The sequence below is a fragment of the Nannospalax galili genome, unplaced genomic scaffold, assembly GCF_000622305.1.
Source record: "Nannospalax galili isolate Female #2095 unplaced genomic scaffold, S.galili_v1.0 scaffold206, whole genome shotgun sequence".
In the NCBI taxonomy this organism is placed as follows: Eukaryota; Metazoa; Chordata; class Mammalia; order Rodentia; family Spalacidae; genus Nannospalax; species Nannospalax galili.
The window spans coordinates 9,226,334-9,242,737 of NW_008358101.1; the positions used below are offsets into that span (position 1 = coordinate 9,226,334).

The window sequence follows — 16,404 nt, forward strand, 5'->3', positions numbered from 1 at the left end:
TCTGTAAACAACTAGTAAAGTTGTTCAAGGGAGAGCATTAGGCAGGGGTGAACTGCAATTATTAAAAAAAAAAAAAAGTGGGAATGGAGAGATGATTCATCAGTTAAGAGTACCAAATGCTCTTGCATAAGACCTGGGTTTGGTTCCCAGCACCCACACGGTGGCTAACAACTGTCCATAGCTCCAGTTCCAAGGGAATCTCATGCCCTCTTCTGACCTCTACAGGCATTGCACAATACAGGTACACTTACATATATGCAAGTAATACACTCATATGCATAAAATTAAAATAATAAATAAATATTTGTTTAAAAAGCAGAAGTTGGGGCTGGAGAGATGACTCAGTGGTTAAGAGCACTGACTGCTCTTGCTGAGGACCCAGGTTTGATTCCCAGCACCCACATGGTAACTGACAACCATCTGTAACTCCAGTTCCAGAGGATTCAATGCCTACTTCTGTTCTATGCCGGCACTGCACAACACTGGTACACTTATATACATTCAGACAATATACTTATACACATAAAATTTTTAAAGTAATTAATATTTTTTTAAAAGCAGAAATGGGGGTAGCTTTAGAAAGAATGTTTGGTAATAGGGGACAACAGACCAGGAGAATTCAGGTAAAGCTGGAGATTAGCATCAGAATCTGTGGAGGATTTAAGTACAGAAGCAAGTTTTTCAGATTGGTGCTTTGTTCTAAGGCTTGTAAAGATGACTGTGATTGCCAGGTGAAAAGAGGAGATTGCTGTCTAATAACTGAATGAGTCTTCAGGTGTCTGAGCCAGGCAGTCATAACAGATAATAGTGAAGGAGGTATCAGTTCAGAGCATTTGGACATTAAAAAAAAAAAAAACAGTAGGATTTTGAGTCTAGAAATATGGCCCAATGGTTAAATCTCTTGCTGGATAAGCCTGAAGGCCTGAGTTCAGATTCCCAGCACTGACATTTAAAACCAGGTGGGAAGGACTGGAGAGATGGCTCAGTGGTTAAGAGCACTGGCTGCTCTTGCAGAGGCTTCTGGGTTCAGTTCCCAGCACCCACCATGGCAGCTAACAACTGTCCTTAACTCTAGTTCTAAGAAATCTAATGCCCTCTTCTGACCTCCATAGGCATTGCATGACAGGGTGAACTTAAACACATGCAGGCAAAATACTCATATACATTAAATTAAATAATTAAAAAAAATTTTTTTAAGCCAGTTAGTTGCGCATTGCAGTCTACCTGTAATTCCAGCACTCAGTAGGCAAAGACAGGGGGTCCATGGGGCAAGCTGGCTAGCTAGACCACCTAATTGGTGAGGTTCAAATTCAGCTATAGACCCTGCCTCAGTACATAAAGTGGAGAGATGGAGGAAGATAGCTTCAACTTCTGGCCTTCTCAGGCAGGCACACACATGTGTACCCACACACATGGGAACACACATATGTGCGTGCATACCACTCCCACATTAACACAAAAAAAGTGTAGGATTTGGATGCATATGATGCTCCACACCTGAAATCCCAGCACTCAAGAGGTGGAAACAAGATCAAGAGTTCAAAGCCAGCCTGGACTACATAGTGAGACCCTGTCTGTGCTGAATGGGATCCTCAACTGGGGAATTGCCTCCATTGAACTGGCCTGTGACCATGTCCATGGGCATCTTCTTGATTGTTGTGTGATATGGGAGGGCCCAGCCCACTGTGGGTAGTACCACTACTGGGCAGGTGGGCCTGTGTTGCATAAGAAAGCAAGCTGAGCAGGGGCCAGGGGAACAAGCCAGTAAGCAGTGTTCCTCCATGGCCTGTGCTCCAGCTGCTGCCTCCAGGTTCCTGCCCTGAGCCTTGGGCTCCTGGATGAACTGTGACCCGGGAGACGTAAGCCAAATAAATCCTTTCCTCTACAAATTAGTATGGGTCACAGTATTTTGTTACAGCAATGAAGAAACAAACTAGGACACTGTCTCAAAACAAAACAAATTGCAGGATTTGGATATTAACTGGTAGGAAAGGATGGAATGAAAGAGCAGGAGGAATCAAGGATGGTATGCAATTGAATTTGCAATATCGCAGTGGGGCTCAGCAGGCAACTCAACCCCTGGGTCTGAAGTCCAGGAGAAAAAAATGGAATGGGGACAAATTTGGTAGCCTTTAGCAAAGAGCCTTACAGAAATCTTATCCCAGTAAGTAAAAAGTGAAAATGGTCTACCCAGAATTCTAAGGCTTAAAAATATGCTAAGCAGCCACAGAAGGACGAGTGCTCTGAAGAAGACAGAGTGAACACTGAGATGACTGGAAGATAGATGGAAGTCAGGGAAGTGCAGCAGATGACCTGGAAGAGACCTGGGCTTCCAGCAAGAGACAGGTCAACTGAGTTAAATGTTGCTAAGTGCTCAGGAAGACGGATTAAGAATGTCTTTTGAAAGTGGCAATCAGGGAGACTGGAGACGTGGCTCAGCAGTTAAGAGCTCTTGTAGAGGACCCAGGTTTGATTTCTAGCACCCACATGGAGGCTAACAACCATCTGTAAAACCAGTTCCAGGCAAAACACTCATATACATAAAATAAAAATTATAAGTAAGATATTTTTTTAAAAGTAAAAAAGAAAGTGGCAATCAGTATCACCAGGTGTCTGAAGAGAAATTCAGGATAGAAGAAAGGTTGAAAGCCAGATGATCAACAGAACACTTTTATTTTATGTTTTTAATTTTATTTATTATTTTTATTTTGTGTGTATGGGTGTATTGCCTGCATGCAGGTAAGTGCACCCATGTTGTGCAATGCCCACGGAGGTCAGAAGAGGCTGTTGGATTCCCTGGAACTGGAGTTACAGACAGTTGTTAGCTGCCATGTGGGTGCTGGGATTCAAACCTGGGTCTTCTGCAAGAATAACCAGTGTTCTTAACTGCTGAGCCATCTCTCCAGCCCCAACAGAACACTTTTAAAAATTGTGCATTGGGGGCTGGAGAGATGGCCCAGTGGTTAAGAGCACTGACTACTCTTGCAGAGCACCAGGGTTTGATTTCCAGCACCCACATGGCAGCTACGAACCGTCCTGAACTCCAGTTCCAGAGGAATCCAAAGCCCTCTTCTGACCTCCACGGCATTGCACAACATAGGCGCACTCACATACATGCAGGCAATACACTCATACACATAAAATAAAAATAAAAAGTAAAATTTTAAAAATTATGTATCTTTTACTCTAATAGGAACACAAATAAGTGCCAAAATTTTCCTTGTAACTAGCAAAGACTCACCCACTCCTCTAAAACAGCTCAGATCTGATCAAGGACCTGAAGACCACTGATGGTATGTCAAAGTTTCTGAGGTGGATATGCAAATCAGACCCCACTGTCACTCCAGGTTGGGTGAGACGGTTTTCCAGTGATTTTTGTGCTTCCTATACTGAAAGGCATACATAGGACCATTCACTTGATTTTTTCCTAAAATGCAACCTCAATGAATCCTTCCTAAATCTCATTTTGTCCTTCAGACAAGAATATTGCACCAATAAAGGAGGCACCTGTTTGCCACTGTGGGGTTTTTGTTAACAATACAAGCTGTTTAATCATCACCAGTCCTTAAGCTTGCGGGCTGCATCTCTGCTGTTTTAACAGAGGTGATGAATCATTGTTTGCAAGTCACTATTAAGACATTCTTGACAGCCACACAATAGCAAAGGGCACTACCAGAAAAAAAAGTTGTAAGGATCATTTAGCACATATTTTTTAAATCAGCTAATATAGTCCCTAGGATATTCTTTGTGTTCATTTTTGTTTTGAAGATAATTACTTGTGGCTACATTTTTATCTGAGGCGGAATTAAACTACTGTTTTCAGTCAAGACATATTGGGTAACATCTGAGACTTTTTGTAACCTTTTATTTCGTTGTAATTTAAACTGAATCTCCTATTCATTGCTGTGATAAAATGATTTAAGAGCAATCAGGGTGTACGGACACTTTATTTATTTATGTATTCCTTTCAGACTTTAAAATTTATGCAGAAGTTTATACTTCCAGGAAAACCAAAATCCCCAAATTTAGTTGCCATATCTAGGTTCAGCAAATCCTGGGAGGAAAGTATCATTTACAGATTTGAATGGATCTGAAAGTTTTACTTGGGTTTTATTGCTTTTACCCTCTTAAAAGAAAACTCAGAGGCCAGAGAGATCTGGAAAAGCAAGCTTCAAGAAACGTTGCAATAGCCCTGGAGATGGGGGTGCAGAGCGTGTGAATAGTCCTAGAGATGGGGGTGCAGAGTGTGTGAACTACTGTAACCTGAGGGAAACATGTTCTAGCATCTTCCCCATCTGGCTAAACAGCCTTTTTCTGCATTCTTATATTGGTCTGTGCTCCGGCTGCCTTCTACACTTTGTCCACTGCCCTCCTAGATGGATGGTGTTTATAGGGATTATCTCTTCAGCATTGTATCCCTGGCATCCTTCACAGAGCCCGGCACCTAGCAGACACTCAGCAAATGTTGGGTGAACAAATGAATGGAATGAATGATTCCAGTCTCACAAAGCTCATGGCTGGCATCTCTTAGAGAAGCAGCCTCAGTGATCTTATATGAATGAGAGAGTCTGGATAAATGAGGTTTCCAAATCCTATTAGAGCCCTTGGTTAGGGCAACTGTTGTCTTGCACCTTGAACATAGAAGAGATTGGAGACCAAGTAAACACTGGCACCATGCAGGAGGCTTTCTCCTTCCTTTCTCCCAGTTCCTTCTTTGTAAAGCATTCTCCTGAAAGAGCTGCATACATGTCAACAGATAATTATTGAAAGAACGAATGTATGGGTCACCTTGGAACCCTTTCCCCTGCAAGAAAACTCTTTCAAAAATTGATAGCACTTCTTAACCATTCCTTGCATGAAGCCTCAACCTTACTCAGGGAAGGGAAGGCAGGCATTATTTGGGTTCTGATTAGAGGCCAGACACCACAGGTTCATTAACACTCAGACTATTGGTATGACCTGCATGAATTGGGAGTTACGTTAGCTTACATAATTTATGATCACTTCTTCTCATGGGGAAGATGGGGAGTGTTTCAGTCCATCCCCATCGTCTACCACCAATCCCATCTCCACTTAGGGTGGTTCTCAGCCTGGACCAAACTAGCATCACTTGAAGAATTATATGAAGTCTCCAGGACTTAGGATATAGTTGATAAAGCATTTTCCTATCATGCATGAGGCCCTGGGTTTGACCCCTAGCACTCCAAAGGAAAAATAAAGGGGGAGGGGGCTAGGCTGGTATTAAGTCAGGAGTTGTGGTAGCTGCCTGTATTTCCAGGTACTCAGATAGCTTGAGTCCAGGAATTTAAGACCAACTTGGGCAGCATGATGAAACCCTGTTACCAAATAAGAGAGAAAAGAAAAGAAAAAAAAAATCTCTGGGCCACATCCTAGATCAATTAAATCAGAATTTCTGGAGGTACGGCCCAAGCTCCCTGGGTGATTCTAAAGAGCAGCCAAGCTTGGGAAGTAACTGCTGCCTTCACAGTCAATCAAACGCCTCTTCAGTTCACAGTCGGCTGCGCCCTCTCTGCCCTGCACATGGTTTGGCGGCCGGCCTGGCCCATCCATCTGTTTGGTGGCGGCAGTTACTGCTGCTTCTGTGTTTTCCTCATCTTTATCTCTGCATATTCATGTCTTCACCCTGATTTAGAGGACTGAAACAAGACTTTTGCAAGATTTTATAACTCATGGCTGTACAAGAGCACCTGCATTTCCTTAGAAGTGCACACGTGTTTGTGTGTATATATAGATACATTCTACCCAGAGTTTAACTTTGCTGTAGTTATTTCTTCCTGCTCAGAAAATTGTGCGAGCAGACCTCTCCAGTTTCAAGAGGTGCCAATTTAGGTTTGTGATGAGTCTTTTCCGCCCTCTAGTGGTATTCCAGGAGCATATCCGTTTAGTTCACCAGGATTCTGATTCTAGGAGTCCTTTACTTGGGACTGCTGTATTAGCCCACTGATGTGATTTGCCCTTGTGAAGAAGAGAAACCACAAGGGTGTAGCTGACTTTGTAACCTTTTATTCACCCTCCAAAGGGCCAGCCAGCCATTCCAGTAAGAAAGAGCCATTCACTTGGTAAAGGTTTACTGAGCACGTGTGAGTGAAGAGCCCTAGCATATCAAAATACTTTATTATTATGACAGTAGTAAGCTTAGCACTGGGAGCTGGAAAGATGGCTCAGCAGTTAAAAGCAACGGCTGTTCTTGCAGAGGACCTGGGTTCAATTCCCAGCACCCACATGGCAGCTGACAACTGTCCATAACTCCAGTTCCAGGGAATCCAATGCCCTTTTCTGACCTCTACAGGCATTGCATGACATGAGCTGCACTTACATACATGCAGGCAATCCACTCAAACACATAAAATAAAAGGTAATAAATAATTTTATATTTAAAAATTAACACTGGAGCCAGACTGACTGGACCACTGCCCTTCCTGATTCCATACTTGGGAGGTCTTTAGTATCAGTCAAGTTCCTTAATCTCTCTGTACCACGGTGTCCTCATCTGTAAAACAGACACTGAATAATACCCTTCTCTTGGGGTGTATTATGAATTATAATTTATTATAATCTTAATCATCAAATATATTTTAAAGGTCTTAGTTTTATCCTGGGAAAATTTCTACAAACACTTTTTTTTTCCAGGCAATGCACAAATAATGTTCAGCTTCTTTCGTAAACATAGAAGAGGTCACCAAGGTCTTTGGCCTCTTTGACAAGCCAATTCATAAGCTTTTATTTATTCCTGGCTTCATAGCACTTCCTCTAAGCTATTATCTCTACCAGGGGTCAGCAAACTATCACCAGAGGTCAGAACTCTAACCCAAGGCTTGTTTGGTGAAAATTAAGTTTTATTGGAACATATCCACACTCATTTCTTTATTTACAGCAGAGTTTGGTAGTTCCACCTAAAGCCATATGACCCACAGGGCATATAATTTGTACTTGCTGGCCCACTTTCATAAAACCCTTTTGGCCTTCATCTAGATTTTGAGTTTCTCTATATTTGTACCCAGCTGTGTCTGGAGCACCAAGAACCTCTGGACTAGCCTAAGGAAAGAAATCACTTTCAATCTCCTACCTGGCAACCCAGGACTTCCCTAACCCCTGCACTTCCCTCCCTTATTCTTGTAGCTAAATGCCTTAGTATCTGAAACGCAGTGGTTTTGGAGCGGAGAGAAAATGAAGAATTGAAAGACTTTGAATTCATAATAGAAAGATTTCTTTCCCTCCATTTTCAGCACCCTTGCTTTTTTCTAAGATCTAGAATTATTGAATTGTGAACTTCATTTTATCCTCCCAAGTAACCAGAAATCACCTGCTCACTTCTCAAAGGCTATGGATAGCTTTTCTTAAATTCTAATACTAACTGAAAGATTTTTAAATGAAACTACAGGCTACAATAAGCATGGTATATGTTTCCTACAATGGGATTAAAATAAGCAGAGGACCCCTAGATTTCAATTTCAAAGGAAAATATTTCAATTATTAGCTTTGGGGAAAGAAGAGAGCTTTAGCAAGAATAAAAGTGGTGAGGTGAAGAGACAGAGTGAATTCCAAGCCTGAACCCTTTAGAAAAGTCAAAGAAGATGAATAAAATGACTGATGTGGCTTTTGATTCACTTGTGCATGTGTCAGAGGCCACACACATAACCTGGATATTCTCCTTAATGTTTACAAAGTTGCCTGTCTGTGATCTACCCTGTGAGGCAGCTCCCTGGATTGGTAAACTTTGGGCTTTGGCATTGTCAAAAACCTGCCTCTTGTGAGTTATACACAAACTTGGGGCACGTAAATCAAACTCCTTAGCTATCATTTGATTCAAAGAGCATAGGTGAAAAATTATTAGTTCTGAATTGACATAATGCAAATAAAGTGCTGAACATAGTAGCAGACATTCAAAAAGGCACAGTTGTTAGACAGCCCCTTAACATTAAGTCGAAGAGGGCAAGATCTCTGTCTTGTTGGACTTCGTATCCTTACCACCCAGCTATGTGTTCAGCAGATGACTGTGTACTCAGGTCTATGTCAGTCATTGTAGATACATGGGCAATTTGGACATTCCAGTGATGACCAGAGAGATGAGGAAATGCTGGAAGAGACAAGGAAGGCAAGAAGAAGTACTCAGAGATGCCTTCTCAGGCTAGGCTTCACCTCTGAAATGTTCCTCTCTCTCTACTTATGATTTTGATCATGAAAATTTTATGTGTCTCAGAAGAAATGACAGGAGATAGGGTGGAAGAAGGAGCATCACTCAAACGTAGCAACCCTTGGAGCAAACCTGGCACACCATTTGTGGGAGTACTTATAGCAATGTTCTAGAAGCAGAAAACCAAGGTTCTTAACTGTTGCTATGCTGTTTGTTTGTGTCAAGATCTTGTTACAATGCCCACACTGGCATTGAATTCCTGAACTCAATTAGCCTTTTGTTCAGTTCTCTAAGTACATAGGACTGCAGACTAGTGGTTTTTATTAGTAGTAGTTTTTTATTAAAAGTTTATAGTAGTAGTATTTGTTAGTAGTTTTTTATTCTCCTTAGATGTTAGAACGTTTTTCTTTCCTATTGTCTGTATGGTACTACAATACCCCTAGAATGTGGTGTGATATATAATTTACTTTTTTATTTTATTTAATAACCACATGATTAGAAGAAGCATTTCATTACAACTTTAACATATTCAGTAACAATTTCCAGAGCAGCAACACATCTCTTTCAAAAGTGGCTGTAAATTTTTAGGTTCACATTTGAATTAATACAGTTATACAATATTGAATTCAGTATAAATACTGTAAGACATAAAATTGAATGAGGTTTTAACCTTTAAAGAAGATCTCCATTTCATTTTAAAATACGCTGTTTCCCACATTTTTATTACTACTAACACTTAGATACTTGCACATGTGCCTTAAATCTCTATGTATCTGATTATTACTAGTCACAGTTGGTTACACTTGGCTCCTTGGCACCTGAGTATGACTATAAAGTCATCAGGTAGATTTCAGTGGTAATGTTTATCACCTGTACTACTTAACATGAAGTAAATTTTTATGCTTCCTCCTCAAATATAGGTCTCTTTTTACATTTTGTTGATTATTTTGTGTGTATATCATACATCCCAAATAATCTTATTCATCTATATACCCATTTCCCAAATGGCACCCTCCTATAGCCCCCCTCCCCCACTGGAGCCCATATACTCTGTCATCCCTGTTACTATCCACTGTGTTGTTGGTACCCCCAGCCATTCCCTTGTCCACCAACTGAATCTAGTCAGCCTATCTAGAGAGCCTTGTTTTAGGAAGATCAGCTGTTCCTCATCTAGCAGCAATCAGTTGTCAGTATTCCTTTAGATAAGATTGGGGTCTGCTGTTCATTTTCCCAGTTCTATGCTGGGTTACTGTCTGGGGGTCTCTTGGGCCACCTTGGCCAACAACTCAAAAGAAGGTATCTCCTGTCTGGCATTGTTTTCTTGTTATGTAGCTTTTAGCTATACACGTGGACTCTTAAAGAGTTATATTGATCCCTTTAATCTTTGGTTATACTTTCCTTTTGGGTGTTTGAGACCATTCAGTTGGCCCAGATAAGCCAGTTTTATTTTACACTTAAGTTCATTTGAGGATCTGTTTCCTTATACATACAGCTAGATCAAAGAACATAATATATGTCTAGGCAAGGTTTATCTGAGAGCATTTGCTTTTTGCTCAAGCTTTATCTACATGGCACATGGTAATTAAAAGTACCAGACTGGTGGAACTAACCTTCTTGGATGTTTAACAGCCATACTATGAGGCCTATACTAATTCAGTCAGAGTGACATAAAGGACAGTTTTTGCTCCTTGCCCTCCTAGATCAACTAAGTTCCAGGGGACTATGAGAATCTCTCAAAATGTCCTGTAACTCTGGTGAGTCACCTGTCCTCTTGATCAAGGAGGCTGTGGAGACCCCACCAAGTGGACTTGAACCAGTGTCCAGTCTACAAAGAGGAGGGTCAACACAGAGGAAACATTTCCTCCATGCTTCCAGGTGAAGCCAGCCATGGTCGAGCAGGACCTTTGACTTATCTTCATATAGACAGAACTGGTAAAAGAATGGAGCCAGGGCCTCCTCCCAAGCCCATATTATCTCTGAGGAACAGATCCTCAAATGACCTTAGTAGTAAAAGTAAATTGGGTTATCTGGGCCAATTGTAGGGTCTTAAACACCCAAAAGGAAAGTATAACCAAAGATTAATGGGGTCAATATAATTTTTTAAGAGTCCATATGTATAGCTAAAGGCTACATAACAAGATACAATGCCAGACCGGAGATACCTTCCTTTGAGTGATGTGTAATTTAAATAGAAAGTCAACATATAATTTTGAAATGAGCTGTCATAGAAAACTCACATAACGCCCTACCAAGAATGAAGGATAGGTATTTATTAAGGCAAGAAGAGTAACACAGTTTGGAGGTTCAGCTCAGGGCAGACACAGGCACAAGCCAAAGCTGCAGTCAGGAGCATACCACCTAGCACTGAAGTGTGCAGTCCCCTACTCTGAGGAGAAAGAAAGGAACTTCCAAAGACCCCAATCGGCCTTTTCACTTTTCCAGAACTGCTGCCATGGACGACCAGGACATGACATAGGAGTGAGAACCAGGCAGACCTGGATGGGTCCATGCTTTGCTATAAACAGGTGGTTTGTTAGGAGTAGAGTCCTTTAAGATCTTTGAACTTCCATTTCCCAAAACAGAAAAGGTAGAAAAGGACATCTCTTCAAGTACTGTTTAAGCTTGGACATAACATATCATACATCCAAGTGATAGATCAATGTAATTGAAAACACAATCTCAGCCACCATCACAAAACCATCTAGGGATGTATGAATAGCATCTTTTCTTTCCCACCGAGATAATATCAGACACTGTTCAAAGAAGCAAAGGATCTAGCATTGTGAGATCTTGTGCCAGTACTGGGGAGTGAACCCAGGGTCCTAGATATGCTAGGCAAGTGCTCGCCCGTTAAGGTATATCTCCAACCTGGTTTTATTCTTTTTAAAAAATGTTTTATTTTTGTTTTATGTGTATGAGTGTTTTGCATGTGTGTATGTAATGCTCACGGAGGCCAGAAGAGGGCATTGAATTTCCTTGAACTGGATTTACTGATAGTTGTTAGCCATACTGTGGATGCTGGAAACTGAACCCAGTTCCTTTGCAAGAGCAGCCAATGTTCTTAACTGCTGAACCATCTCTCCAAACCCTAATTTAATTCTTAATACAATCCAGATAAGAGAATGTCTTCTTTTTTATTTATTTTTATTATTTTTAATTATGTGTATGGGAGGGTATGTGCCCTTGAATGCAGGTGTCCACAGAGGCCAGAAGAGGGCATCAGATCCCCTGGAACTGGGGTTACAGGCAGTTGTGAGCCATCCAATGTGGGTGCTGGAAACTGAACTCAGGTCCTCAGCAAGAGCGTTACATGATTTTAACTGCTGACCTGAGTTCTGCAGGCTGAGAACTTTTTCTTTATTGCTTCTTTTCCTGCCTTCTACTGTTTCAGGACCTATGCTGAGTTTGGGAGAATGTTGAAAAAGCAAAGTGGTACAGCTGTGGTAGAAGTGGTGGTCATTACAAAAGCTATTTTTTTTAATTATGCACAAAACAAAGGACATGAATTTTCACATTTCATAAGGAAATTAATAGTTGTTCAGAGAGTCAAAATTTTCACAAGTTAGGTATTTTTCATATGGGCAGAAGAGCCTCAATAAAACCTGAACACTGGTACAAAAATTTGGAACCAAAACTACATACAAAGAAGTTATATTAAAACACAGATTTCCTTTATTTTCTTTTTCTTCCTTTTTTTGGGGGGGTGATGTTTTGTTTGTGTGTGTTCTATGTACATGTTCTTGTGGTGCATATGGGTGTGCATGCACATGTGTGCATGTGAAGGTGGAGACCTGAGGTTGACATTGAGTGTCTTCCTCAATTGCTCTCCACCTTGCTTTTTGAGGCAGGGTCTCTCACTGAACCAGGAGCACAATGACTCCATTAGGCTGGCTGACTACTAAGCTCCAGAGATCCTTTTGTCCTCACCTCCTCAGCGCTGGGATGGATCATAGATACACTACTATGCCTGGGTTTTTATGCGGGCACTGACGATCTAGACTCAGGTCCTCAGGCTTGGCCAGCAAACCCTTTACCATCTGAGTCATTTTCCCAGCCCCAGACTTTCTTTACTTTCTACAGAATAATTTTACTTAAATGTCTCTAAGAAAGAAAGCAAAACCAAGCAAACAAACAAACAAAATCCCTATTCTGAATAAGAAGATTGATGAAGAAAATGTGGTAAATAGAGTTAGAATGCTATGGATAAGTGATTCAACAGTAATTATGATATAATTTATTTGAAATTAATACAGTTATAAAGGACACCAATTGTAAGATAGGGTTTGGGCTTTTTAACTATAAAACAAGTTGGATTCAATGAAATAAGCTATCACTTTGGATAGGTAATGGGTATTTTCTTCTCACCAAGGGACAATAAACTGTGGGTTTTAGAACCGAGGCGGATTCCCTGCCTGGGATCCATGACTGTGATAATAGGAATCAGTGAACTATTTAATAGTTGAAAAACAGCAACAGGTTTAACATTTGCCAGCGGTGAGGCTGCACAGGCTAATTAAAATCTTCCGCTCCTGTGCTTTTAACAGACATTTTATGACATAACTACAGTTACTGGTGATCTCAAGCAAATTAGCTACAGATGGCATCATGGAAGTGACTGATGAGATATTGTTTTGAAATTAGGGGCTTGGGGCTCAAGAGGAAGCCCAGAGTTTAAGAGTACCTGCTGTAACTCCAATTCCAGGGGATCCAACACCCTCTTCTGGCCTCTGTGGGCACCTGCACGTACATATACTCAGCCAAACCCACATACAAATAAATACTTTAAAAATAAAACTTGGGGCTCATGCTAGGGGGCACATTGTAATGACAGATCTCTGGCTCTTGAAAAGTACAACTGTTCAAGTTTAGTTGATAACTGTGTTGTACTTAAACTTTTTTTTTAACTTAGCTAGTTAATCCAATAGTATAATGAAGAAATAACATGGAAAAATTCACAAATTTTCGAGCTAGTGTACATTACTTTAGAGACACTAACAGTATTTCAAACACATTCACATCTCAAAAATGTGTGTAATTAAGCCAGCAAACTTGCTCAGGAGGTAAAGGTGCTTGCAGGCAAGCCAGACAACCTGAGTTCCACCCCTGAGGCCCCCATGGTGGAAAGAGAACTGGTTTCTTCAGGTTTTCTCTGACCTCCACATATATACTGTGGCATGTGCATGCAGATGCAGACACACAAAGAAAAAAATATGTAAGTACATAAAATTGTAATACATTTGAACAACCATTCTTTTTTCTTACGTGTGTGTGTGTGTGTGTGTGTGTGTGCATGCGTGTGTGTGTGTTATATGGGTATATGCTTATGTGTGTGTGCATGTGTAAATAAGAATGCATGTGGAGACCAGAGGTCAACATCAAGACTCTTCTTAAAACTCCACTTTGTTTTCAAGACAGTTTCTCATTGAACCTGAAGCTTACAGATTTGGCTATGCTGGGTAGCCAGAAAGCTCCAGGAATCCACCTGTCTCCAGGTTCCCATCACTGGAATTACAGGCATGTGCAACCACACCCAACTTTATATAATATATACGTTAAACATAATATATAGATTATATATTATATATATTTTATTGAGCTTCTGTATTCTCATACAACAGTTCTTAATCAAACCCAGATCCCCTCCCCCATCCATGCCTCCCCCATTCCCCCACTGGACCCCATGCACTCCCCCACACATGGTAAGTCCTATCCAGTCAAGCATTTGCACCCAGATGGACTTCAGTGAAAATTTGTTCAATGGAATCCATTCAGTCCATCCAGCAAAGCATACTCTTCCCCACCCAGCAGCAACCAGCCTCCAGCAGCTCTCAATCTAGGGCTGTCCTGCCACCCATGTCTCTCCTCCCCTCTTGTCCCTTGTTCAATTGAGTTGGCATGTGTTCTGTGCTCGATGCCACCATTACCACAAGTTCACATGTGCAAGCTTCCAGTGGCGTGAAATGCTCTGCTTCCCTATGTTTATGAACCAGCCCTGGCTCTTATGATCTTTCTGCCACTCTTCCACAGTGGTCCCTGAGCCGTGGATGAGTGAGGTTCAATATAAGAGACCTAGCCAAGGATAGACACTCTGCAGTCTCTTAACATATGCAAGCTTCTAGTGCCCTGAAAGCCTCTGCTTCTCTGTGTTCATGAGCTAACCCTGGCCCTTACAGTATTTCCACCCCTTCTTCCACAATGGTCCCTGAGTCATGGGTGGGTGAGGTTCAGTATAGGAGTCCTAACTAAGAATAGACACTCTGCAGTCTCTTATTCTTTAAAACTTAAGAAGCAGTTCACACCCTGCTGGGAGCTAGGGATTGGTACTGAGGTTCTCATGCTTGAATGACAAGCACTTTATCAATTGAACCATCTCCCCAACACATCCTATTTTTAAAAGATTTTATCAGTATGTGTAATACATTGGACTTCTAGGGTCACATAGAATTGCATTTTGACTGTGATTTTAATTTGGAGTTTCAATGGATATTAAAAAGATATAGCCCAGGGGATGGAGAGATGACTCAGTGGTTAAGAGCATCTAATGCTCTTGCAAAGGACCAGGGTACCCTCATGGCAGCTCCCAGCATACTCATGGCAGCTAACAACTGTCAGAAATTTCAGTACCAGGGGATCCAATCTCCTCTTTTGGCCTCTATGGGCATTGCATAATACGGGTACACTTACATGCAGACAAACACACACATAAAGTAAAAATAAATAAGTCAAGCAAGACGTGGTAGCTCATGCCTTTAATCTCAGCACTCCAGAGGCAGAGGTGGGTGAATCTCTGTGAGATTGAGACCAGCCTGATCTACATAACAAATTCTAGGCCAGATGGGGCTACACGAAGACACTATCTCAAGAAAATAAAAATAAAAGATGCAATACTTAATGTTTAGTCTCTTTTTAAGTGTGTTTCTATTTTGAAGGTGTGTCACATGCTCTTAAACTACCCTTTGTAATCCCAACCTCTGATATTTCATTACGTTGAAGTCTAAAATAACTTGTGCATTATTTTACCTTCCTCGAGTTTCAGTATACACGTATACTTTAATACTGGGGATAGAACCTAGGGCCTTCACATGCTAAGCAAACTCTAGGGTCACATAGAATCACATTTTGACTGTGATTTCTACCACTGAGCCCCATCCCTATTTTTAAAATGTTTATTTTGAAATAGAGTCTCACTAAGTTGCTCAGGCTGGCCGGGAACTCACTCTGTAGCTGAGGTGCGTTTTTCAACTTGAAATCTCCTGCCTCAGCCTCTTGAGTAACTAGTATTACAGGTCTGTGTCACTATGATTTTGTATATCTATTACTGCTAAACTTGTAGTAACTTATTTTTGCAAAGTTGTGAAAAATAATATAACATGTTTATACAGAATTATGAAATTTCATGTTGCAAAACGGAAGTTTAAGGAAACATTACGCCCATATGATGTAAAAGATGTCATTGAACAGTACTCTGCTGGTCATCTGGACATGCTGTGTAGAATTAAAAGTCTTCAAACACGGTAAGCAATGAGAATAGAAACTATTGGGAAGGAACTCTGTAGTACACAAAACCTCTGAATTCTGTATTTCCAATTCATTATTAGTAGGTAACAGGGGTTTTACTTTTAACACAGATTTTATTCTTCTTTTTTCTTATTCTTCTCAGTTACCTCATCTATAAAAATGCTATAAAAATGGAGAGAATGTCAGTGCTTGTGTCATAGGGTTGATATGACCAATGAGTATTTGAAGTTCATGATATGTAATAGCCCTGCCCCTGGGTAAATGTTACCAGTAACTCAGTAAATGTAACTCAGTAAATGTTAATGATGTGCCAGCAATGTAGTTCACTAGCTGCTTGCCACCCACATATCACATAGACAGCAAATGCTCATTGAACCTGTTCTATCAGTTTAAAATAATCATAATTATGTTTTCATCTTTGTATGAAATTGTTGAGTTTAGAACTGCCTGGTCAAGGTAATCACTTATAACTGATTTCATCATGCAACAGAATGCTGAAACAGTAATCACACGTGTAATTTCACATTAAGAAAACAAGCAGGCTGGGCATGGTGACACAGGCCTTTGATCCCAGCACTCGGGAGGCAGAGGCAGGCAGATTGATCCCTGTGAATTCAAGGCCAGCCTGGTCTACATAATAATCTCCAGGCCTGCCAGGGCTGCATAGTGAGACCCTGTTTCAAAAATAAAGAGAGGGAGAGAAGCAGGGAGGGAAGGGGGGGGAGGGAGGG

The 16,404-nt window shown here is 41.0% G+C and overlaps 1 protein-coding gene across 3 annotated transcripts in view; it reads left to right on the top strand.

The window, feature by feature from the left end:
* The window catches only part of Kcnq5 (potassium voltage-gated channel subfamily Q member 5), a 613,681-nt gene that overhangs the window by 590,685 nt on the left and 6,592 nt on the right, over positions 1-16,404 (top strand). For all 3 annotated transcript variants that reach the window (XM_008856328.3, XM_017795162.2, XM_029557802.1), the window contains one exon: positions 15,538-15,669. In XM_008856328.3, coding sequence (XP_008854550.1) covers positions 15,538-15,669 — 132 coding nt within the window. The remainder of the gene's footprint in view (positions 1-15,537; positions 15,670-16,404) is intronic.